At 47.8% G+C, this 26,008-nt stretch overlaps 1 protein-coding gene across 2 annotated transcripts; it reads right to left on the reverse strand.

Annotated features, from left to right (window-relative positions):
• Positions 1-268: 268 nt before the first annotated feature.
• Positions 269-23,418, reverse strand: RAB7B (RAB7B, member RAS oncogene family). Of its 2 annotated transcripts, XM_081025742.1 has the most exons (7): positions 23,245-23,418; positions 19,315-19,407; positions 15,290-15,358; positions 14,668-14,794; positions 13,779-13,994; positions 8,294-8,419; positions 269-2,418 (listed from the first exon to the last, which is right to left on the reverse strand). In XM_081025742.1, the coding sequence occupies exons 3-7, from the start codon at positions 15,340-15,342 to the stop codon at positions 2,338-2,340; spliced, it is 603 nt and encodes a 200-aa protein (XP_080881868.1). In that variant the 5' UTR covers positions 15,343-15,358; positions 19,315-19,407; positions 23,245-23,418; the 3' UTR covers positions 269-2,337. The 2 variants fall into 2 exon arrangements, with proteins under 2 accessions (XP_080881868.1, XP_080881867.1); XM_081025741.1 differs by lacking the exon at positions 19,315-19,407.
• Positions 23,419-26,008: the final 2,590 nt, after the last annotated feature.

A 26,008-nucleotide genomic window follows, 5' to 3' on the forward strand; every position in this document is an offset into this window, starting at 1 on the left:
GAGGCACTGAAAACATAGTTGCACACACAGGGATAGCTGCATAGTGTGTGCAACCTGCACTCAGAAGGCCCCGTACATGGTTTAATGATCCACTGTTGCTGTCTTGAAATTCTTAATTTTGAAGTAAGGGATTAGGCATTTTCATTTTACACTGGGCCCCCACACTTATATAGCTGGTCCTGCTTTACTTTTTGTTGTCTTCTCTTTAGTATCTTTTGAATTTTGAATGATGGAGACCTTTAAAAAATGTAATAGCTAAATACCACATAGGATAAAGACAAAGAACACATTTATTAACTGGTGCACACATTTAGAAATGACCCACAGGTCCATTGCTGTCCACAGCTACTGCATACACACCCACACTCCCTACGTCCAATCCACAGTCTGGCTGACTTCCAGGAGAGCCTGAGTGACGTGGAGAATGCTACCCCCATGAAGGACGCAGAGACAGAGCTGTGCTCCGGGTCACCTGCTCCTGTGCCAGGTCTATGCTGTGCCCAGGACAAGCCAGTTCTTATTCCACAGTTGGGGTGGGGAGAAGAGGCTCCCCAAACTTCCTCCCTGACTCCGACTCCACTCCCCTTCCTCTAGGAGAATCTTCAGAGTCAGATGACACTCAGAAGTCATAGGCTAACATTTCCAGCTCTGCTTGGAGCTCAGGGAGGATACTTCTGTGTGGACAGGACACTTCTGTGGCCAGGGAGACCCTAAGAGGTCATCCTGTCTGCCCCCTTCAGACTGGGCACTATCTATGCAGTCTGTAGCCAGAAGAAAAAGATTATGGCTTTAGAGTTTGCGGGGACAGAGAATCTATAAGCTCTCCAGGCCCCTCATTCAAGTATTTTTCACCGATGTGGATTCTTGTCTGAATCACTGATGTTGCAATTTTTGCCCATTTCTCACTAAGCTTAAGAAATTGGCATTGTCCTGCCTCACAAATCTCAAAGTGCTGACCATGCCCAGAGCCCATGAACAAACTTCTAGAAGCAGAACAAGGAAAACAGCCGCTCTTGGAGTGTCCTTGGAGCGTCCACACTTCCGTCAGCCTGGAAGGGAGGAGCACTGCTGCCCTCTGGTGGCCAGTTGGCAGAGGATCGAGAAGCCATCCAGGGGTGGGGTCCCCTTCGCTGTCTCTGGGGCAGCAGATTTGAATCCAGCAGGTAAATGAATGACCTTTCACTGTTCCTAGAACACAGCAAGCTTGTCCTTGCCTTGGGGCCTTGGCTCTTGCTGTTCTCTCTCCTTGGAATGCTCTTCTTCCAGATCTCAGGTGACAGCCCCTTTCTCATTCTCTAGCCCATGGGCCAAATGTTACCTCTTCAGGGAAGCCCTCCTGAACCACTTTGTCTGAAATAGCACTCAGTCCCAGCCCCTGTGTCTCTCTACCCCATCACCTTGTTCCACTTTGTTTAAGCACGCACTTGCTACTTGAAAATATCTGTGTAAATTTTGTATCTATTGCCTCTCTCCCTCACCAGAATGTAGGGTCTAGGAGATTAGGGTCCTTGTGTGTTTCATTTGTCACTGGACATCAGTACATCATACATGATACTCAAAAATACTTGTAGAAAGAATAAATAAATGCATATCAACAAGAGCAACTGAGATTTAAACGGAGCTTCTGGTCCTCAAACCCATGCTCTGACGTAGGCAGGGCATATACCACCCCCATTTAACAGATGGACAAGCTGAGACTCAGAAAGATTTATGGGAGTTGCCCGAGCACTCAGGAAGGAAGAATGAGCCAGTGTCTGGTGGCTTTTCCTGGGCTCCTGCAGTCATACTCTGGAGGGGTACAGGGGTGTCCCAGGACTGGACGGCTGTGCCACGGGTTGAAGCAGGCCCTCATGTGAGGTTCAGACTCCCTGGCCCTGATGACTGAGGGAGGCTGAGCAGCACCCTTTCCCAGAACTGTGCTGTGGCTTTGTGGATGTGTGGTGGCATGGGCCAGGAAGGCCTGTCCACAGGACTCCACGGGCAGTGGCCTGTCTATCTGCAAAGATAAGCATTCTGGAGTAGGAGTATGTTTGGGGAGGGCAGGTGGCAGGAAAGTTGGAGCCAGTGAGGGAACGGTGACTCCTCCAGGCCAGGATTTAACTGTGACATTCTGAGTTTCATCGGGATCCCTGAGGGCCCAGCCCTGTCCTTATTACACTCATCCAGAGGCAGGGGCTTAATTTGGGGCCCAGCCCAGATGTGAGGGGATCAAGGGCTCTGCCACAGAGTCTAGGCTGCCTGGGCCATGTCTGGGCCAGCAGTGGGGCTGGTGGGCCTGGGATGACCCGGCCCAAGGCAGGCTGTGTTTCGGGGTGTCCAGAGTGGGAGTCCAGAAGATCAGCAGCACCCACTCCTGGACTGGTCTTCTGGTGAGAGCTTGATGGAGTCTGTGAGGTAATTATCTAAGATGCTGCGATACTGGGGAAGGAAAAGAGAAGTCAGCATTCACATCTGAGAGTCAAGGAGCACCATCTGCCCTCTGTCTCCTAATGGCCCATGGCCTTTGTGCTTTTTGTTCCCTCACCATTGTGCTATTGGGAAACTGAGGCCCAGAGGGAGACGCCACTGGTCCTTCCCCACCCTCTTCCTGCCCCACCTCGTCCTCCAGTGTCTCTCAGGAGTCCAGAGCAGATGGGAGGTTGGGTCAGGGGCCCAGATCTCCTGACCTCTAACCCGGTCCCACAGCTTTTTCTTTACAGCGGAACTGAAGTCATGTATGACCTCCGCAGAGATGGTGACAGCCCACTCACCATGTCTGCTGGAGACCTCTCCTCGTAAATACTCCACACCCCAACCTGCTCTCATCGTGACCACCTCCCAACCTCCCCCACCCTCACCCTAAAACCTGGAGAAGCCCAGTCAATCCTCTGTTCTTCCCATGCCCAGGGAGGCCTCCCTCAAATAGTCTCAGTGTTTCTACTGGCCTTCGTGCCTCTGTGCCCACCCTCCCGAACTCACCTGTTCCAACAAGGTCCAGAGAAAGCCCCTTCTCAGTCTGACAAGCCTGGTCACTTCTCACCTAGGCCCCACCCCGATTGGTTCAGGGGCAAGGGTGGGGTGGGAGAGGGGGTCCTTCCTCTAGGAGATGGGTCTACATGCTGAAGAGTATCTTCTAAAAGGGATCCCATGTCTTTACTCTGCCACTGCTCTCACCGGTCACTGAGCTCACAGCGTTCATGTTCCTCCCACAGCTGTCCTTATTACACTCATGCGTGTGTGAGAGGGAGTGAGCGAGCAGTCATACACCCAGTCTGTATGTAAATGGCTCGAGATACACTGTGCCTGGTTGTTTATCTCCAGTGCCCCTCTGAAGGGACAACTTCCATGACAGCAATGGTGTCTTCACTCTGATTTTTTCTCCTCCATGGATCTAGGGCTCTGGCTAGGCACCCAGGTGGTGAATGTCAACCAAACCCTTAATCCCCATGACCTTGGACCTCAGGAAGTGGTGTTAGGCATGACTGATGTCCCCTAATGATGGTGACCCCAAGACACATGAGAAGTCCCCCTGATGTTCTGTTACTTACTGCCACCCTCAGACTGAGCGGCACAGAGCTCCTGGGGGCAGACTTGGGATCCAGCATAGTTTGTTTCATGGACAGCCCACATTTCTCACCCCCTCTTTGGTACGGGCTTGGGGCCAGTCCAGCACCAGCCACCCTTAATCACCCTGGATGACGGGCCTTGAGTATCCCTCAGCAAATTCTTCTGAGTTATTAGAGTTTTATTTAATATATAGATATTTAACACATAGGATTAGTGTTGAGGGTGGGGAACAGTCTCTCCAAATGCAAGCCTGTCCCTCTGGGGTGTCTCCACACCTCTGCTCAATCGTGCCCTCTATTGGGGACGATCCCAGCCCACTGCTGACAGACCCGACCCAGGGTACCCCATGCTTCCCCGGCTTTCACCCTGAGAGCAGAGTCCCTCCTTGAGGTGCCTACGCAGAGAAAGTGGTCCTGAGGGGCTCCTTCTCCCCAGCACCGCTCAGGCCTGGGGTGTGGGCTCTGGCCTACACGGCGCTGGGTATCATCCCGTCCTCCCCTGGCCCCTCACTCCACTGAGCTATTGTAGTGAAAATCCTGAAATCCTGACACTTGTAAACCTCACAGTGAGGGACAGGGAAGAGCAGAGTGTTACTATTCAAGTCCCTTTTTATGCCGACTGATCCATTTCTTCCAATGAGAGAGGCTTTTGAAAGGATTCTCTTATTTTGGTAATTTCGTGGTCCCTCTCTCATCGTGAAAGCCGAAGAGACCTTGGTGGGGATCAGGAATTTTCCTAACTGGAGTTTTTGGACCCAGCGGCAGGGCCTGTTGGTTCATCACCCCTGAGTGTGCCTCATGCCCACATCCATGCAAGGCCTGGCTGGGACCCCAGAGCCCCGGGGAACAGAAGAAACCTGTTCCATTGTCCACAGTGCCAGCCTTTGGGGAAGGAGCTTCTGAATGCCCAGGATAGCTGTGGACTTTCTGAGCTCCTTTGTACTTTGTTCTAGGAACAAAGAGGGTGTCTAGGGAAGGTGTGAGAAACTCCCTCATCCATCACACCGGCACAGCTGAGGTCTTCAGGCTAGCTGTCTTCACCCAGTAAGAGTCACACCTCCCAGGTCCAAGTCAGGCCTGAGCGCTTCCCACTGGTGACATAATGTCACTCGATAATGGCATCATGGCCCTCCTCGATTTCCTGTAAAACATCTAAGTAACCAGCAGGCCACAGTTAGGTTTCCTGTGTAATTCTGTTCTCCAGGCCCTGGTCCTCCTGACAAACATGTGCCTCTCACTGTGAAGCCACACATAGTGTCCGAATGCACATTGCACTTCAGTGGGGCGTGATTGTGGGCGTCTGTCCCTCTGAGCCTGGTCGCCTGCATGGCCCTGCCTTTAGATCTGTCTCCTGAGGACCCTGTTAAGGCCGTATGATCTCACTGAGCTTATCTGCTTCCCTCCTGGACAGGGCAATTTTGTCTTTCTCTCATTAGCCCTGAAGGAACTTGGCCTCTGTCCTGCAGCCCATGCGACTGGAACCAGGCCTGACCAGCCCCAGCAGGCTTGGTATTGCCAACTAAGTGAGAGCAAAATCCACCATCCCAAATCCCATGAAGCAGATGGGTGTCCCTTCTTTGATTCTGAGGGCATTCTTAATCATAATTTGCAATGACTAAATACTCTAATCCTTGAAAGTAGCCAGATGGGGACACAAAAGTAACCGTCTTCTTTCCTTTCAAAACATTAGAGTTATTACTATACCATGTTCTACTCGAAAGTTGTTCTTTCCGCTCCGAGCTCACTGCAGAACTCAGCACTTCAAGGAAGTTCAAGGACCCCCAAATGCCATGTGCTCCGACAGACTGCGTTAGTCCTGCCCCTGTGACACGCCTGCTTTCCCTCTCTTCTCTATCTTGGTCCACCACATCCCTAATCAATCATCCTCCATTTGCCACACTAGCAACCTGCTCACAAACCTAAACAGCTCCTGATTCTTTCTCCTGCATTCACCCATCATTAACCCCTCATAGTTCTCCCTCCAAAGTGTCCTTCATCCATGCGTCCGCACCATCGCCATCCTCTCATGCCTGGACTGTGACAGGACCTTCGAAATCACCCGTCTAGCCCATCCCCTACGCAGCATGCAATGGCCCTGCTGAAAACCCTTATACATAGCTCCCATTTTAAAATAGCAACTTTTTATTTAATGCCTTTACTGTGCCGTGATACTATTTTATGTAGCCCTTGCAATAAGCCCATGAAATATATCCGAAATATATCGTTGTTCGTACTTTAAAGGGAGGAAGTGGTGGCTAAGGGAGGCTGCCTGATTTGCTCAAGGACACAGTGAGTGAGAGAGAGAGCCCTCGTAGGAAATGTCTTTGAAAACTTGTTTGACCTTAAAATGTAGGTTTGCAAACTCGTTTCACCTAAAAAACCCACATAAGTTTTGCATTCTATGGCTTAGTAAGTGTGTTTGTTTCAATGTGAAAATGTTTCTCCTCCAAATTTCCGGGTAATATAGACATTGTAGAAAGATGTGCCCTACTGTGTGCTCTGGGAGGTCCAGCAGCATGGTCTGCAAAGCATGGACCTACGGCTTTGAAAGAAGCCTGAAGTCCTGCATGGGGTCATTAGGCCTTTGGGATCTGGTGCTGTTGACCTTAGAGGCTTCGTGACCCACCATGGCCCCATGCCGCTGCTTCTCTCCATGCCATGTTTCTTTGTTACAGACGGAGCACAGTTGGTTCCTTACATGAGCCGTGTGGATTCCTGCCTGAGCCTGTAGCCACGCCCTTCTCTCCACCCTTCTGCCTGCTCACAATCCCAACGCCTCCCATGTCCTGCAAACTGAGAAGCCCCTTTCGACGCCCGGCTCACAGGCCATTTCTCTGGGAAGGCATCCTCGCCACCCTCGCCACCAGCTGCCTCGGAGTCACTCAACATTGCTCCCCCTGTGGCACTTACTTCACTTCATGACTGCCTATGTATTTGTGACTGTCTTATTCCTCTACCTGACCTTGGACCATACCTCTAGTCCTAGCCTGACAACTCAAGAAATATTTACAGGATTGAATTATTTTCATTTTATAGAAGGGGAAACTAAGGCTCAGAGAAGTCACGTGTCTTGACAAGGGTCCACTTGAAAGCACCAGGGCAGGATTCAAATCCAGGTCAGTCTGACTGCAGACACCACACCTGTGAATTCCAGGCTTCTCATCAGTAAATTTTCCCCATCAAAATGAGGGACATGGTTTGCCAATAAATTCTTTTGCCAAGGAGGATGTTAAAAAACAACAACAAAAAAAACAGACAGACAAACTGCCATCTACTAAGACCACACATCATAAAAGTGACACAGCAGGAAGACTAAGGGACAGTCCTTCTCCAGATGGGACAGATACTAACCACACAGACACTGGCTGTGGGCTGCTGTAACGTTCTTGTGACTGAGCGGTTGGCAATCATTGCACTGTGTTTGTGGAGGGCTGTTTATCACCATACAAGGTCAAACAACACTCCTTAGCTTTCCAGGGGAATGGCGTGAGCAGGCACGTCTGTATTGTAGGAGCCAGCAGTATGGACTACATATAAAAAGCCACACTGCTTGACTATGTGCGAGACACGGATGGCCTCCTGCTTCCCTTCAACATGAGACGATGAGGACTGCGGGCTGGGGGCTGGGAAACAGAAGGATAGCCCAAGAGGGCAAACCCTGAGACTCAGGCTCCCAGGTATAAGGATGGCAAGCTCAAGCCTTCTCCCTAGGCAGCCGCTAGAGGTGGTTGCTGCCTCTCTCCATTGTGGACACCCCCGGGCTGGGCCCTGGAGTGCTTCTCTCCAGGGCAGCTGGCAGAGCAGGGCCAGGCAGGCCTGTCACCCCCATGGTGGCAAGTACTTCCCCATAGGAGAAACTCCAATCTCCCATCCTCATCTGCTCATTTCCTCAGTTCAAAATCATTGCCGTGATGATCTTCTCCCCTCTTCTAGGAAGCCCACCCTGGTTAAATGTGGCAGAATAATAAAACAAGCTGACCTCCGCCCTGTGCTAATCTCTCATGGGCCCTCTTCTGAGTTTCCAAACTCGACATCAGAATGGCACTAAAACCCCGCTACTGCTTCAAGGCAGCCTTCCAGATTTTCTTCTCCTCTCTCCTCCCTCCTTCGCCCACAGTGTGGGCTGTGTGCCCCTCCCCTGGGGCCCCATCACCAAGTCCTTCCCCATCATACAATACTTATGTCACAACCACTCACGTGCCTATCTGTCTCCCCATGAGTGTGTGGGGCCCCACGCCCTGTGTTGTGTCTGGCACACGTGACACACTCAATATGGGCTTGTTGAATGATCACACCCAGTAGTCTACATCTATCCATCTTTGTGATTTGGAGGATGTCAGCGTCTCCTGCAGACTCGATATTCTACTTGGACAAATACTTGGCACCATGGAGCTTCTTTCTCACCAATGAGGATTGAATTATATCATCACTTCTCAAACCCTTACTAATTAGAATATCCAGGGGTGGGGGACAGGATGGTATTTTTCAGAAACTGCACAAATGATTTTGATAATCAGCCAGATGGAGGGATCACCAACTACATACAGTAAGGTAGCTTTATACTTCTGGCATCCTGGTTCCAGAGTGGAGTCCTATTGAGCCCATTCAGCAACTCATTAATTAAGACCATGAGCAAAACTGTTCCACCTACATCCCTACCTGTGCCCAATATGTTCTTTTCTGAAAGCTCCTGACTTCCCTTATCCTAGTGGGCAACCTGGGAAGGTGCTGCTACCATAGCCACTCACCCTGGACAGAGCGCGACTGGCCAGCATCTCAAAGGCTTGTACCACATTGATGTCATTCTTGGCACTGACTTCAAAGTAGGGAATATCCTTCTCTTTACACCAGCCTTGGGCTACCTCCTGTGACACCTGAATGAAGGGAAGAAATGATCACTGTTCCGGTATCATCATCCCTACCATCCCCACCATTGTCACATTTCCCACCATCCCCACTATCCCCACCATCACTCGTATTTATTGAGAACTTCCATGTGTCCATAACTATATACGTATTATTTCTTAACCTAAATCTCTGAGATGGCTCTTGTTAGCTCCACTTTCCAATTGGTACCACTGAGTTTAATGTCTAATTATTTCGGGGACGAGGAAATGACCATATATTGAACATTTGCTGTGCCTGGGAATTTATAACCATTATTGCATTTTATTTAAGGGAGCCGAGATTTTTCTCATGGAGAAAGGACCATTCTGCCCTTCTCCCAGAACACAGTGCAGCAGGGGGAGATCAGAAACTGCCCCTTGTCAAACTGTCTCCTTCTCGCCTGCGGCTTCTGGGAATGCATCTTATTGAGATGAAAGGTACCATCGCTGCCCCTGTCTCTTTGGTACTTGTCGTCCTGGTCTCAGGAGTGGCAGCAGGGCCCAGGCCTCATGGCTCTTTTTTGCAGGCCTCTCGGTTGTCCCCCAGCATTGTTCTGGCATTGTGACGCTTGCTACCTAAGGCTGGAGAGTGGACACTGGGGTCAACTAAGCAGCCTGCCCTTTGGGAAGCCCAGATGACACCTCCACCTCCCATGCCCAGGCTCTGCTGGCCACTCTCCCAGGAGCTGTTGAACCGAGCAGAGCAGGAGAAACCCCCAGGCTGTGGTCCTGGCCTCTGATCTCTAAGACCCTCTAGCCTTTGGGGAGAGGGGTCTCAGAATTGGCCATGAGTGCTCCCTTCTGTGGAGCATAGATGCCAAGACCTGGTGAGTCACAAAGAAGCCTCACAGCTGGGGAAAATCCTGAACTATTTGGGGGAAGAATCTTCACTAGTAACAAGAAAATAAATAATCGTTAGAAATTAACACATGATACCTAGATGGCATCTTAGGAACACAAAGAGCTTTGTATCTGTTAAAGTCCTTGAGGACAAGGGCTGGACTTACCATTTTGATCACTCCTTCCGTCTTTATATCACGCCCTGCCCAGTTTCCCACCCCTATCAGGTGGTCAGCATTTCACTGGGCACATCATTGGTGCCCCAGAGTTGCAGTAAAAATTGAAGTGAAATGCAACAAAGTCTTCTCCAGGAGGCAGAGAGATTCTTTATATTTAATGACATGAGAAACAGAAGCCAGGATAGTTGCCCAAGGTCACCCAACAACAGAGCTAGGAAGACAAGCCCACAACTATAGCCCGCTGATCTTAGCTTTCTCTTCTCTTATTGGACAGTGACCAGGTTATGACAGACATTTTGTCTCATTTCCTTCTCTTTTTCTTGCTCCATTTACATGCAATGATTAAATATATAACTCCAAGATAGCAGAGAAGATTATGTTGCAGATTAACACTCTTCTTCTATCCCTATCACCTCTCCCGCTCAACTTCAGAAAGCTGGCCTGGGAAGAAAATTACCTAGACTGTAGTTTTGACTTTTCTCCTCCAATTCCAGTTACAGTTTCATGGTTTAAAAAATTGTCTTGCCTTTTATTTATAAAATAAGTTATTTATAACTTTGGCTCTGACTGTGGAAATAAACTTAGGGTGTAATACTTGGGGACATGGGAAGTATGAAAATTTTGGAAGTGTTACTTCCATTAGTTTTGTTTTTGGCTGGCAACATACTATTAACATTTTATTTTTCCTGTTACAATTTTTCTAGTTCATCAGAGGTCAAAGGTTTGACAAAATTAGTCTAGTTTGCCTAATCTTATTTATGATGCTTTCCATCTCAGGTACATTTTAAAATGATCAATTATATGGGTTAAAATTAGTGTGTCAAGTACATCTTAAACCACCACCAAAAATAAAGAATATTTTCAGAAAACATAATTCCCAACATTATGAATCAGTGGTAAGTCAAAAATTGCCTACCTGAGCGTAAAGCAAAGAATTCACATGCTAGTGAATAAATTCCTTGCAGCGTAGATGCTAGCAGAGCTGTTCTTTTTTTTGGGTGGGGGGTGGAGGAAGGGGAACAGAACTTTATTGGGGAACTTCCTGGAAGTGTGTACTTCCAGGACTTTTTCCAAGTCAAGTTGTTGTCCTTTCAGTCTTAGTTGTGGAGGGCACAGCTCAGCTCCAGGTCCAGTTGCTGCTGTTAGTTGCAGAGGGCGTAGCCCACCATCCCTTGTGGGAGTTGAACTGGTAACCTTATGGTTGAGAGGATGTGCTCCAACCAACTGAGCCATCCGGGAGCTCAGGAGCAGCTCAGCTCAAGGTGCCATGTTCAATCTTAGTTGCAAGGGATGGAGCCCATCATCCCTTGCGGGAGATGAACAGGCAACCTTGTGGTTGAGAGCCCACTGGTCCATGTGGGAATCGAACAAGCAGCCTTCGGTGTTAGGAGCATGGAGCTGCAACAGCCTGAGAAAGCCCAGAGCTGTTCTTTTAAACAAACTATTTTTTGACTACTATTACCTTCTGTAGAAGGAGTAGAGATTTTTAAAAATCCAGGTCAGTGATTTCTTTAAAATCATTCTGAACATATATATGTGTGTGTGTGTTTTATTTGTATACGTAAAACATAAAATTTACCATTTTCACTATATTTAAGTATAGAGTTCAGAGACATTGAGTACATTCACAATCACCCCCATCCATCTTTAAAACTTTTTTGTCATCCCAAATCTTAGCAATAGATTTTAAATAATAATTATTTTTTTATTGAGTAGGACAAGCTCTCATATTTTCCCAAACCGTGTCTTGGAGATAATAAGAAGGAGGATGACAATCGCTCCCATTTATTAACCTTCCCAGGTGCTTAATAGGAATCATTTTCTTTAATCCTCAAACAACCTCACGAAACCTGTGTCTGGTCTCCATTTCACTGATGAAGAAACTGGAACTGGCCAAGGACACACAGCGATTGTGAATTTGAGCTCAACTGGTTCTCAGCTCTTATCCACTCAGCCTGTGCAAACGCCATGTGCCTCCTGGCCACCCTCTGCAAGCACAGGCTACACCTCTCAGCTGGCCTCCTCCATTTCCCCACACCCAGCCAATGACTGGCAGTCCTGACTGCTCAGTCTGCTCCAAAGTCAGGACACTTGAGGGCAATCCCTTCCCTGCCTCTCCTCTGGGCTTTACGATCCAGGGTCTCTGAATTGACATACCTCTGCTCTTCCCACACCCAGTTCCTCCTCCCCACTTGCCTGTCCTCATTGCATCACTGCTCAGCTCTTCCTCACCTCTGGTCCCTCCTCCTCTTCCTCCCTGCAAACCCTTTCCCTGGGCCTATCTTGTGAAAAGACAAATGCTCCTCGTCTCCCCTCCTCCAGGATCCTCTGTCACCTCTCTGTATTGGCCGAACTTTAGCTTTTGCTAGACTCACTATTCCTCCCATCTCCCTCTCCAGCGGGGGCTATTCAAAGAACAGCCCACACAGGGCTGTTGAAGAACAACACAAAACACTCCCCACAGATCCTAGAGACGGGGCGGGGCTTACCCGGGCCCCCACTGCTCTGTCAAGTCTTTGTCTTCCTCTCTCTGTAGAACAAAGCTCACCCCCCTGAGGTTTGGACTGGACTCCCTCAATCCCTCCAAGGCCTCTGTTCTTCTCCACGCTACCGGCACCCCTCATTGACTGAACATTGCAATCTGCTGAGGCTTCCTCTCCACCTCACCCTGTAGCCTCCACCTCTCACGTAAGCCTCACAATTTCTTTCCTTCTCTCCATGTCAGCCTTTCTTCCCAGAGCCAGCCTTAGGACCTCTGTAAAATACTAAGTACAGTCTCCCCGTCTGTGACCACACTCGCCTTTCCCTTCAACGCCCTCATGTCCTCATTCCTTCCATCTGCTCTTCAACCTCTGGCAGCCCAGTCCCTCCCATCCTCTCCTTGTTGCTCTCCTTTCCTTCATGGTTTCTCCGTGCCCTCACAGCTCTATTTCTCAGCTATTCTTGTCTGGAAAGACCTTAGTCCTAGGACCCTGTTCATGGCTCTTACCCCACACACAGCCGTTGAAGAACAACAGAAAACAGACTCCGCTTCAAACTCCTGGCCCCTCCTTCAGCTGATCCCTGCATGTCACCCATCAGCTCCTTCACCTGTTTCTTTCCAGAGTAACTGGCATAGCTTCACCGTCATTCTTGAGACTCCTACTTGGTTCCCTCTCAACATAAGATGGTGCCTCTTATTTCACTGAGAGAAAGTCAAACCTTCAGTCTTGAACCCCCTCAACTTCCCACCCTACGATCTATACAGGTGTATGAAGCAGTGTGTTAAAGTGGAAGTTTCGGCAGAGGCGCTACAAGTTGATAGATGTCAGCCGTAAAGTGCGTCGGGAGACAGACTGCTCCCAGGACCTTGCATATTTCCAAAGTTTCGTGACCAAGAATCTATTAGATGACTCTAAAACCCACAGCATGGATATGAAAAGACTGAAAAGGAGGATTTTAAAGGATTTCTTTGAAGAGCGTTGTGTTGTGGATACACACCTCACAAGAGGGAGATCAGGTAAGGCCTTACCTCCACCAAAAGAGGGCTTCCAGGCGGCCACTTGGAAAGCTGAACATGTGACCCCTGGAGTTTGGTGGCTACAGTGGATTTGTGTCTGACATGAATCTGAGGAATCCAAGTCAAAAGGAAACAGGGCAAAGCATCTTTTACAAATTAGCTCTACCTGTAGTCTTTTCTCATTAGTAGGCAATGATGAAAAGGGCTCTACTCCATGCCACTGCCTAAAGCCCTACACAAGTGGGGTCATGGTGGCCATGGAGCAGAAGAGCTGTCAAGTCATTAGTCAGATGATACAGAATATGCTTCAGCTAATAAGAAACATATATTGCTTTCTCAGAAAATTTGTAGATTCAAGTTCTTATAACTGTAGACTCCCTACCTTTCCCTGGGTAGAAATACTGTTCTATAGGTTAATTCAAATTCCACCTGCCTACCTCCGATATCTTAATTTTTCTACTCTCTGTCTCTAGACAGAATTGCCTTCAGTGCTCAGCTCACTGAGCACTGTCTCTTGTCATGCTGTTTCTTGACTTTGCTCATGTTGTTTCATCAGCCTAGAAGCCACCTCCTCTAGGAAGCTCTTCCTGCACTCTGGGCTTGAATAGACACACTTTCACTGTGGTCTCCAAATACCCAAGGTATAGCCGTATCATTGCACTTACTATACCGTATCATAGTGGTTTTCAAAGTATCTGTAACCACTACTAGATGCGAAATGTTTAAGGTAAGGACTGTGGATTCAACTCTGTCTGTGTGGGACCTAACACAATGCCTGGCATATATGAGTGCTCACATAGTGTTTGGTGAACGAACGAATGAACGGTACCTGCCGGTCTGCCAGGTCGATCTTGTTCCCCAGCACCACCATGGGGTAGGACTGCTCCATTGGAATGATTTTGGCCAGAACATCACCCCGCCAGGTATCCAGGGCTTCAAAAGACTCTAGGTCAGTGACATCGAAAGCCAGGATGCAGCCATCAGAGCCTTTGTAGAATGTGGACACCATGGAGCGGAACCGTTCCTGTCCGCCTGTGTCCCAGATCTGGAGGGGAAGAACAGCCGTCCCATGGGGCTGTCATGAGTGGCTAGAGACAGGCTCAACTGGGTCACATCATGTCAAAGCTTCCTTTCCTGGGTAGGGAGCAGCCAGCCCTGGCACATGTGCATGTGGTCCTTTCCCACATGGGCATCTTGACCCTGTCACCCACGTACACTACGGTATCCAAGAATACTTTCACATCTAAGCTCTCGTTTTTCCCCTGGGTCATCAGGACAAGCACTGTTATTCCCATCTGATAGACTTGGACCTTCAGAGTGATTTGCCCAAGGCTATTTGCCAAGTTTTCCAGGCAACCTGAGAATAGGAGGGGGGCCTCACAACTATTGGATTAGAGCTCTTCCTTCTAGATCAAGGATCAGCAAATTTTTTTCTGTGAAGGGTCGGTCACATAGTAAGTATTTTATTACTGTCTGTTACAACTATTCAACTATGCTGCTGTAGTTTGAAAGCAGCCACAGACCATGCTCTTAAATGGGCATGACTATGTGCCAGTAAAATCTATTTACAAAGACAGGTGGACAATATTTGGTCCATGAACTGAAGTTTACTGGTGTCTGTCCTGCACCATTCTAGCTCCTGGTGCACATTGCTGCCCAGAGAATGGGGGGTGATTTTCAGGTATGTATGTTCAAAAGGGACAGGGAGGGCTGCTCACCTGTAGCTTCAAAGTTGTGTCATCCAGTATGATAATCTTAGAGAGGATGCTGGCCCCCAGCGTGGTCTGGTAGTCCTCATAAAATGTCTTGTGCACATACTGGTGGAGGAGGGAGGTCTTTCCCACACTGAGGAAAAAACCCAGATACATGTGAACACACACGTACAAACACACACACACATCCATACCATTCTCAAAATCTTACCACGCCCCTCTCACCACTGTCTCTCCTTGAGATTCTGAATTTCTAACATTTGTGGTCCAGGGACCACACTTTGAGTAACAAGGGACTAGGGAATGGTTTCTAGAAGTAGGAACCAGTGAGCAGAGAGGTTTGGAGAGAGCCGAGTGCCCCAAAGCAAGGGTCAGGTTTTTCCTGTACGTGGCGGGAGGTGGGAAGGCAGATGGATGCTAGGTGGCTTGTTACTGCAGAACTTGGACAAGAAACCAGGTAGCCTGGCCCAGCCTCTTTCTCCCATCTGAGCTCCCTACCTTGGTGGCGGATGCCCTCCCTGGTGCCACCCTGAATCAGAAAATGACCCACTAGAGGTGGGAACACATCACTGCCATTGGCTAGGGGGCTGCTTCCCAACCCCCAGACTCTAAGCTGAGCCTGGCTTACCCCAGGGCTCCGATGATGATGAGCTTCAGGTCCACCTTCTTCCGGGGATTCATGGAGGGGTTTCAGAGTCTGTAGGGAAATACAATACACATGCTGGCCAGAGAGTCCCTTGTGTCTGAGACTGGCCTCAACTTTCCCTTCCTAGATGTGAAGGTCACAGTGCCCTGGGCTGAGGACTTGGGTGAAATGGTTCTCTAAAACAGGTGGATAACTCAGCAACCCTTACACACCCTCTCTTTAACTTCCCCTGCAGGCTTCCCCAAGGCTGAAAGGGTGGTGACCACACAGGACAGGTACAGCTCTCATGGCTCAGCTCTACCAACCCTGTTCTTGGAGGCAGCCTGGAGTGCCAGGAAGGCCAGAGGGGATTGAAAAGAGGCTGTACAGACAGTCAAGCCTGGAGCCAGGGATGGAGAGGAGTGCGGGAAAAGGAGATGGGGCAGGACAAGGGGTCCATTGTCAGGACTGCCAGAGTGGCTTTGGATGGAATAGCGCCCCTCCCCCAGCCCAAGGTGGTGCTGCAATTGCAGAATCAAAGGCTCTTCTCTAGGGCAGCTGGTGGGGTTGTAATTGGTACATGTTTCTGGAAAGCTACTTGGCAGCAAGAAGTGAGAGTGTTAAACATGTTCCTGACCTCCATTTCTAGGAATTTGTCCTAAGGAAATAATTTGAAATGCAGGCAAAGACTCTATGAAGAATGCTCTTCATAGAATTATTTATAAACATCCAACATTAAAGAAGTGGTTAAATAAATCATGGCACACAATGAACTATGAAGCAGTCATTGAAATGGAGTTTTTGAGCATATTATAATAACGTGAGGAAGTGCTGCCATAGGATCCAAATGGAAAACAGAAGACACTAAACTGTACATACAGCACCACCACAAATACTAAAACGAATTCCTACTTGCATAGAAAAAGTTCTAGAAAGAAATACATACAAAGTTTAAATGGTTAATTCTGAGTGGTAGGAAATTATGTGGTTTTAATCTTGTTCTCTATGATTTTTAGTATGTTCCAATTTTTTTACAATAAACATGTCAAACATGTATTGTTTCTATTAGAGAAAAATACATGGGTACGTGCATGCATTTTATATATGCATATATCAATTTATGTGTTTATTTATTTCATTTTATTTACCAAGATAAAGCAAAACTGTCGCGGGGGATTGTGCTAACTGGCTCTTTTGGCCTACCCTTAAATGCACACATATTCTCAACTCCTGGGTCTATAAGGATGAAGCTCGGAAAATTAATAACTTAGACTTAGTTCAGTCACATCATAGCTTGCTATTCAGCTGTTTTCGCCTTGTTTTCCCCTTTCACTGTTTGATTCAATGACTGGTTGGTTCCCTTCCTTAAGACTATATATACCTTTTGATCTAATTAATCAGCAGAGCACTAATCTGGAAAGAACAATTTCTCAATTTTCAGACAACCGGACACCGGGATCCATGGTTGCAACTCCCTTGCAGCTTTTGCTGATGATGCGTGACACACTCCAGCCATGGCTGCTGAGTTCGAGATAACCTTATGAAGCAGACCAGGCTGTGGGAGGCAATTTCTCAACTGTCAGCTCCGAAACTAATATGACTAACTTCCACCTTTCTTTGTTCTTTCCCCCACCTGCCTGCCTGACTATAAAACCTCCTGATTAGTCTCAGTTTGGGGAAGGTGGTTTTTTCCTGGACATTAGTCTGCCATCTTTCCTAGCTGCTGCCATCTAGAATAAAATATGTTTTTGACCTCAACAACCCTTGCACTCAAATTTGTGGGCCTCGGGCAACAAGTGGCGTCGGACCTGAATCTGGTAACAGGTCTTCTGTCCTTGGGTGCACTAGGCATACTGAGTAGACCTTGACCTGATTTTGCCTGGCTAAACTGTTCAAAAGTTGGCCAGTTTCCTCCGGTACTTGAAGAAAGCTCTAAATTGGATGTCCTAAAGCATTGAATCTTATAGTTCTCATTTTGCCACCATGTGACCTTGGGCCAGTTACTTCACCTCTCTGAGTCTTGACTTTCCAACTAGAGAATGAGACAGTTGGGTCCCCAAGACTCAAGGGCCCTTCTGGTTGAAAAATGCTTTATCTACTGGGGCTGTAACTCTTTGAGCCACAAGATCCTTGCCTGGGGGTGCCTAGAGGCTGAGAATTGTTAGGGTCGCTCCATGAACCATGTCATGGCCCAAAGGTGATTTGAGGCTCTGCTCAGAGCTGTTTGTCCCAGGATCCAGAGTTGGTGGCACTGGACCTTCCACCCAGGAGGGCTGGGTTGGCATGGTGGGCAATAGGTCTTCTTGATGGTTCATGCATTCATTCTACAAGTGCCTACATGTCTACTGTATGCAAAGCCCTGACCTAGATGCTGGGGGAGCACACAGATGAAGCAAATAGGATTCCCCCCACCCTCCCACCCCTGCCACACAGGGAGTCATCAGGGGAGAAAGGATAGGGGCTAAGCAATTACCAGAGAGGAAGTGTCAAATGCTCCAACAGAAGTACAGAGAAAGTGCTGTGGGAATTCAGTGTGTGTGTATGTGTGTGTGTGTGTGTGTGGTGTGCGGGGTGGGGGGTGCGGGGTGGGTGGTGGGTGGTGGGTGGAAAAAGCCCATTGCACTGGGCCCTAAAGAAAGGAGACATGTAGTTGGGGCTGATATTTCAAAGGGAGGTAATGACTCTCTGAAAGGGAATAACCTGGGAAGAGGAGACTGGAGAAGGTGGGTGTTTTACTTCAGAGGAGTAAATGTTTTACTTCAGGTGAAGGGTGTGGAGAGAGGAAAGCCTGGAGAGGGAGCAAGATTAAGTGGGGTCATGAATGTCAGACCAAGATCCTGTCATCCATCCATCCATCCATCCATCCATCCATCCATCCATCCAACATTTCCTATGCTCTAGACATGCGAGCAAAATAATTCAAGGTATTAACCAGGCTGACATTTTGTAATGGGAGTTGCTGCCCACAAGGAAACTAGCCAAGGGAGAAGGAGTGGCTCAGAAGCTCCTGAAAGGCTCAGGTCTCTAAGCCTCAGTTACCACCCTGGAAGGGGAATGGGAGCAGTGGTGAGCTCTTCCCCAAAGGCTTTGGTGCAACTAACTTAGCTTCAAAAACCAACACAGTGCCTTAGAAAGGGAGTCAGAACAAAAGGGAGTCAGAACAAAAGGGAGGTGGGAGGGTGGGAAAGGAACCTGCAGGGGGCTGCTCTGTGTCCTCTGTAAAACTTAGGGAAGCCTCCAGGTAGCCCTATGAGATGCTCATAACTGAGGCTCCCAGAAGCCAAGTCTCAGGAACTCCTCCAGGGCCAAACAGGTAGCACATGGATGAGCTAGTGTTTGAATCAAAGGCCAGAGAAGGCTCCTCTGTGCCACGTTGTCTCCAACCTCTGAACCCCTAGAATCTGTGTGCACAGGATCCAGGGCACTGGGCTCAGGTTTGGTGAGCCCAGAGTTGGAGGAGATTGACAGAAAGGCAGCCAAAGTGAGAAGAGGTATGGTGGGAGTGGAGGGAACAGGGGCTGCCGAACCGGAGCTGTAGAGAGGACTGAAACGGAGGAGAAGGTGTTCACCCTGTGATACGCCATGCTGCCACGCGGCTCACACTATACGCTAACATTTATTTCCTGGCACTGTGAGAGGGCTTTGTGAATATGCAAATAAATAATATGCATATCATTGTGAGGCTAAATGAATTAATACATTACTATAATACATTTATACCATGCAATTCATTATTATAGAACATTTACTGGAACAAATTAAGGGTTCAAGAAATGCTAACTATTTTGTGACTATTGTTAGCACACAAGAAAACAGCCTGTGGGATTGAAACTATTATTATCTCTATTTTACTACTGAAGAAACAAATGTTTAGAGAAGTTAGGTAGTTCATCTCTAAAGAGATGGCCTGTAAGTGGTAGAGTCTGGAATTGGAACCGGAATTTGAATTCAGGCTCAACACCAGAGACCACACTCTTAAATGTTAGGTTCTACTGCCTTTTGCAAACCTAGAATTGAAGATCACACACCCTGCCACTTGGTGCCCGTGAGAGAGGCGTGGGGGCTGGGTGGTATGGATCTGACATCGTACAGCAGAGCTGGTGTGCATCTGAAGGGAAAACCTGGGGGCAAGGAGAGAGTAAAAGTCTGTATGTGATGCGCAACAGAGGATCAATATTCACTATGTGTAAAACAATCGACAGACAACATACAACCTAAACGTGGCCAAAGAATATGAATGAGTAACCAGTAGAAGTCTCATACATAATTAGTAATAGGCTTTGAAAAGATAACTCAACTTTACTAATCTTTAAGGCCATGCAAATTTTAAAATACCACTTTTTTACCCACTGGAAAGGCAAAAATTAAAAAAAAAAGATTATATTTAGTGTTGGCAAGGGTGTAGGGGTAACACTCTTGTATATTGTCGATAGAGTGTGAATTGGCACAGTCTTTTTTGGAGGGCAATTTGACAATAGCAAAACTTAATATGCTCATACACTAGGTTCTAATTCAAGCAATCTCTTCTATAGAAATACACATATACTCAAATACATATTTGTACAAAAATGATTGCTGAAGAGCACTGTTATAACTTAAATGTCCCTCATAAGACACTACATAAATTATAATGTAGTCATACTCTGAGTGAGAGTAATGAAGTAGAAGATATGATGATAATTTAAGTAAAAAAAAGATTTTGTATAGTATGATTCCAATTGTATAAAAACAAACAATAATTCTATGTGTGTGACTACATGTTTAATATTATATTTATGCTTTTCTTGTAAATACATAGAAAATTACATCTAGATATACACTAAATGATTACTAGTAGGTTGGGAAAGGTAGATTAAAGGGTAGGGGTTATTGTGTTATTTTACATATGTCTTGTGTTAAAATTTGTTACATGAGCCTAAGTTGTTGTAATTAAAAAATATCAAATAAAGACTTAACGTTTCTTTGAAAGGAGCACATAGACGTAGACGGATGGCAGCTCAAAGTCATCTGAATATAACTTCCTGACAGGACAAATCATTTTTTTTGTCTGGGGCAGGAGAGGGAGGCTGCCTGGTCCCATGGAGTGATCACAAGTTTTGGAGTCAGAGTTCTCACTCACCTCCATACATTGGTGACCTTTGGTAAATTACTTAACCATGGTGAGACTTCCTTTTTTGGAAGTAAAATGGACATCACTCACGGCTGTGGCATATTCTATGGAGTAGCATGTGTCATGTTCTTATAGTACAACTAGCTTCCCAAATTGGGGAAGATCCAGATAAATGGTTAACAACTACGGGGCAAAGGGAAGGCAGATTTGCAGTGCCTGCTACTTTCTTTCCCCCCCTTCTTCCACCTCCCCAACTCTGGTTCAAGCCCTTGTTTCTCAGGCTAGTTGTGTAGGACACAGCTCCCTGGCCCATGCTGGTATTGCACTCCCCCCGGGCTGAGGCAGTCGGTCACTATTCACAGCAGCTCTCGCTGGCTGCTGGCCACACCCGATGGCTGCCAGCTACTCACGGTAGCACATTGTAGCCCATGGCAGCACACAGTAGCCCGCGGCAGCTCGTGGCAGCCCACGCCGACCACCGGCTGCTCAGGCAGCCCAGCTCCAAGGAGAGCTGCTGTTCACAATGTTAGCTGTAGAGGGCACAGCTCACTGGCCCGTGAGGGAATCCAACCAGTGACCTCTGTGTTGGGAGCATGGCGCCCCAACCACTGAGCCACCAGGCCAGCCCATCTGCCACTTTCTATGGTGTAAATATTCGCACCATGGCTGGTTTCAAGCTCCCAGTGGAGCCTGCATGAAGGACCTCTAGTCATCTAGTCCAATCTCCCATCTAGTGCTTGACTTGTCTCCACCACATTCACAGAAAGGTGGAGCCAGACCTGCCTCCATAGAGCTTCTTCCCCCAAGTAGGGGTGAATTTCTCCTGGGAGCCACATGGACAATGCTCAATTCCTCTGCCACATGCCAACCCTTCTGAGGTTTAAAGTCTTCTCGTTGAGATTTAGTTGAGTCTTTTCTTCTCCAGATGCTTGTAACTCACCTTAGCCTTGACTCTGAGCTCCCCTTACCCCACCCCACCCTGGTCCCCTTCCCCTGGATATGCTCTTAAAGTGTGCTGCCACTGCAGATTCCCCTCCCCCACTCCCAGAAGGGAAGGGATTTGTTGAGGGGGCTGCTATGTATTAAAATAGCCTGGTCCTTGGGCTCAAGATAACTGGCAGCAACAAGAGGGTGACGAGGACTGTGTCAGTGGCAAGGGAAGGAGGCTAAGGGGAGGACACTGGCTGGAGGCATGTGCAGATTTCAGATGGTGGCTGAAGTCTTTTCTCATGTCCTCAGTGCTATCTCTTGGCTGGACTTTGGCAAAGGCTGTTATTTTAAACCTCCTTTGGTCCACTCAGCTGACTCAGATGCTTCAAACCAGGGCAACCTCCTAGAGGCCAGGCTGAGTCATCACCCTCCATTGTTAAGCAACAGTGAAAAACAGGCTTGGAATGCAGGGCCCTGCCTTCAGCCAGCTCAGGTCCACACAGAGCAGAATTGGCAGGCCACTGCTCTCCATTGCTTGTGACTACCTTTTCTCCCCCTCTTGCCTGGTAGCATTTCTAAGCCTGGAGCCCTGGCCCTGCCCATCTACCAAAACTACAGTATAGCTCAGTCCCTGGGGAGTAAGAAAGACTGAGTTGATGCCTCTTCTCAATCAATCAATCAATCAATCAGGAACCCTAGGGCTTGGGGCCAGTTACAAGAACTCTTGGACCTACTCTGCTCTCACATTCCCACTTCCCTTCTCTCCCTACTCAACTGGCCCCAACCAGGACCCAGGTAGTCTTCTGCCTCATTTGTGTTGAGTGACAAGGAGGACGGATGAGGGAGACCACAGCCCTGGGACGTGCACCCACATCCCTGGTGTCAGGAGGCTCAGCACTCCTCTTCTTTAAGTACTTTTAAGTAGAAAGGCAGTGCTCAGAGGGCAGGATAGCACCTCACACCTCTCTGTGTCCTTCCAATGAGACTGACCCATGCTGGGAATATTGAGTCTTCCATACGTAGTTATCTATCCATCCCCATCCTCATCCCTACCTATCCATCCATACATCCATCTTTCCATCCATCCACCTGCACATCCTTCTGTCCGTTCATCTACCTATCAGCCATACACCTATCTATCCTCCATCCGTCCATCCTCCATCTGCCTGCCAATCTATCTGTCCATCCATCAGCACGTGTACTGCATGCCTTCTGTGCCGCAGCACTCCTGAAGTCTGAGGATACAGACAAGTTACTGTCACCCTGGGACGTGTGGAGGAGGATTGGTTGGTAAGCCCAAATGAATTACTTTTATTAATCATAATACCTAGCACTTATAGGGCACTGTGCAATTAAAAAATGCCGTCATAGCCCAGTGGATTCCTGAGGCAAGCTGAGACTAGACTGAGGTCTGTCTGACTCTGTTCATTGGCTCGCCTTGCCTTGCAGAGCTGTGCTAGGAGACATACTTATGATTTAAAACAAGAGGGTTCCCCCTTCCCTGATGAGACCCTTTAGGTAAGATGGTTCCTTCTCAGAAGGTACCCTGTCCATGTGTCAAGGGGACTCCTGATGCTAGCTGGACTCAACCCTCCCACAAGGCTCCGGTTTCTGGCTGTCCTTCCTCTGACTGTGCTGGCAGCTTCATGGTCCTGCCAGAGACTGACGGCCTGTGCAGAGCCCCGAGCCGGCCCCAGTTCCCTGGATGGGCGGGGAGTCTTTTCTGCCTGGCTGGCTGCCATGCTCTGGGAGGTCCTCCCAAGTGGGGGTCTTTGGGTTGGATCTAAGCCCTCAGCTGCCAGATTCTAAGCCTCATCCCTGCATCTCATGCTTCTACTCCTCCCCACCAAAAGACAAATACATCTGGGAGCTGCTGGGATAGACAGAAGAAAACAATAAAAACTTGCAGGGCACTTACAGCGTTGGCTGCTTAGCATTCAGCCTCCGAGGGCAGGCGGGAGTTCTCTCTGGTCTGGGGGGTTCTCCTCTCAGAACAACAGTCTCAGCTGGGTCAGAAGAAAAAAGCTTTGGGAGCAAAAAGAGTTTGTTGAGGCCAAGCCACTTTCTTCTTAGTTTTCCTCCTCTCCCTCTCATGCACAGACTTGGGAAAGTTGCAAAAGAGGCTGGGCCTGGGTGACCTCAGCTGTGTGGGTGGAGGGGTGGGGTAGAATGGAAAAGCTAGGCTTCAGAGCTAACTGGATTTGGGGACTTGTGAGAATTTAGTTTACAGGGACTCTGACCCTGGGGGGAATGAGGGATGAAAGGCTTGTGGGTGGGGGCTTGTGATTCAGAGGTCCTGCAAGGTAACATGTCTTTGTGGCCACCATAAAAAGCCTCTAACTGGTTTTAGGAACTTCTGCTTCTGCTGCTGGAAGGCACCCAGCAAAGGGGCCCTTTTGTTTTTTGAAGTATTCAGTTCACATGTGTGGTAGATTTGGTGCCACCAGCAGCCTAATCAGGAGTGGTTCTGGCCCTCACGCTTTGCCCTCACCCCGATACTGTGCACACCACGTTATACCGCATCACCACCACCACTACCACCACCACACACACGCACACGCACACGCCCGACTTGTGAGAGGGCAGGCAAGTCCTGACACCTTCCTTTGCCTCTCAAATGAGGATATGCGACCCAACCTGAAGTACTTAGGAGACTACAGCAATTTAAAATACTGTTAGTGTGAGGCTAATTTTGGTATCTCTTTGAGCTGCCTGGAACCATACTTTCGGTAACTATAGTTGTCAATGTTAAATGAATTCAAAAAGTGTCTTTGGCTAGAAATAAATAATAAAGATTTATTCAAGGGTCTTAAGGTTTACAAACCAGAGATATGACTAGGCAATACCAAGAGTGTTCCAAAGAAGAAAGGAAAACTAAGAGTTTTTACAGTGAAAAGCACATTCTTGGGAAGAATTAGTCCTGCATTCTTAGTGTCTGGATTGGTCTGAGATGGTAATCCTCTAGATCACCAGTGGCCTGGATAATGGATGCCAGGTGATCTGGACACTTGAACATTCTTTCCTTAGTCCTCCAGGCGTAATCAGAGGGTTATCTGGAGGTTTGATGTACATCCAGGCATTGACGCTGGACTGAAAAGTTCAAAAGTTTAGATTCCCATTCTAGTTAAAATAAAACTAGAATTATTTTGTCATGCCTCAGCCTACTTGATTTTAGTAATTTAGCAGCTTGATGATAGTGACTGCATTTTAATTTTTCATTCTATTCTTCAGATAAAAGGGGAATAAAGTGAGTTTAGACATGCCCAAATTAAGTGAGTCACCAGATCCCAAGGGATCCCTTTAAGATTTATAATACATTTGATGTACCCCTCCACCCCCACATTCCTTCTGAAATAGGATTTTTTTTCTCCTTGGTGGCCCATTAGTTTGTTTAATAATCTTCACTGTCAAAAACTTCTTCCTCATGTCCAGTATGAGTCTTTGATGATGCCTCATTGCTACTGTCTACAATTGGTCAACTAGACTACACATGCCTCAAGGGCATAGCTAGTGCCCTTGAACCCCACACTCAGCAACATGCAGTGCCAGACACAGGCCTTGGTAAAGAGTTTTTGGTAAAGAGCTTTTGGAACAAAAGCTCCAACTGAATGTCATTTTCTTGTTTCAACTAGCAAATATACCTGGAGGGAAGGTGCAATGATTTCCAAGAAGTATAATTTTGAACTTTAATATTTAATAATATTCCACTGAAGTTGGAAAAATTGGAGAACATGTTTCCCCAAAATATTCTATTTTGCTTACTTGGGAAAGCGTGCATCTGCGTACTCTCAAAACAACCTCTGATTTATGATGGCCAACATATTCTTGAATTGCTGCCCTTTAGAATTACCCCTGAGCTTTACTTTTCTATTTTTCTGAGACCAGGTTTTAAATACCACTTGTGTGTGTGTGTGTGTGTGTGTGTGTGTGTGTGAGTGTGCATGTGTGTGTGTGTGTGTGTGGAGAGAGAGAGAGAGAGAGAGAGAGAGAGAGAGAGAGAGATTGAGAGACAGAGACAGAGACTGAGAATGAGAGCCTGTAGAAACCCATGTGAGCCTTTCAGGGGATGTGTAAATGGGGCCCTTTCAGGGCCTGATGCTGTGGGTCCTTTTGGGTAGGGGAAGTGAGCTCTCCTCAGCTAGTCCTTACAGGGACTGAAACTTATACCTTTAGGGGATGTTTGCAGAACTGTCCTTAACACCTTGGTAGCCAAATCAACAGCCAACCTCAAGCTGTAGTCCCCACTTCCTCTGTCCACATGGATCAAGAGTCAGCAAGTTCCCTTCTCTTCCTCTGACACATGCTCCAGTGAATGATGACCAGCCTTTACCCAGCGGGGGAGGCCCTGACGCTGCATTCATTGAATGTCCTTCCTTCCTTCCTTCCTTCCTTCCTTCCTTCCTTCCTTCCTTCCTTCCTTCCTTCCTTCCTTCCTTCCTTCCTTCCTGTCCTACATGCATTCTGAGCCTGTCGGACCCTTTGGGGGAAACGAAATGGAAATAGGACGTGGTGCAAATAATGATATAAGAAATGCAGCTTAAAGGTTGTGGGATTTCGAGGCTTTGTATTATAGAGGAGGACAAGGCTTCATGGAAAGGAGGGAGTCGAATTGGAGCCTGAAAGATGCTTAGGATCTGAACACGTGCAGGAGTGTGGTAAGTGGAGGAAGGAGTCAGGATTGG

This window comes from Rhinolophus hipposideros (genome assembly GCF_964194185.1).
Source record: "Rhinolophus hipposideros genome assembly, chromosome: 19".
In the NCBI taxonomy this organism is placed as follows: domain Eukaryota; kingdom Metazoa; phylum Chordata; class Mammalia; order Chiroptera; family Rhinolophidae; genus Rhinolophus; species Rhinolophus hipposideros.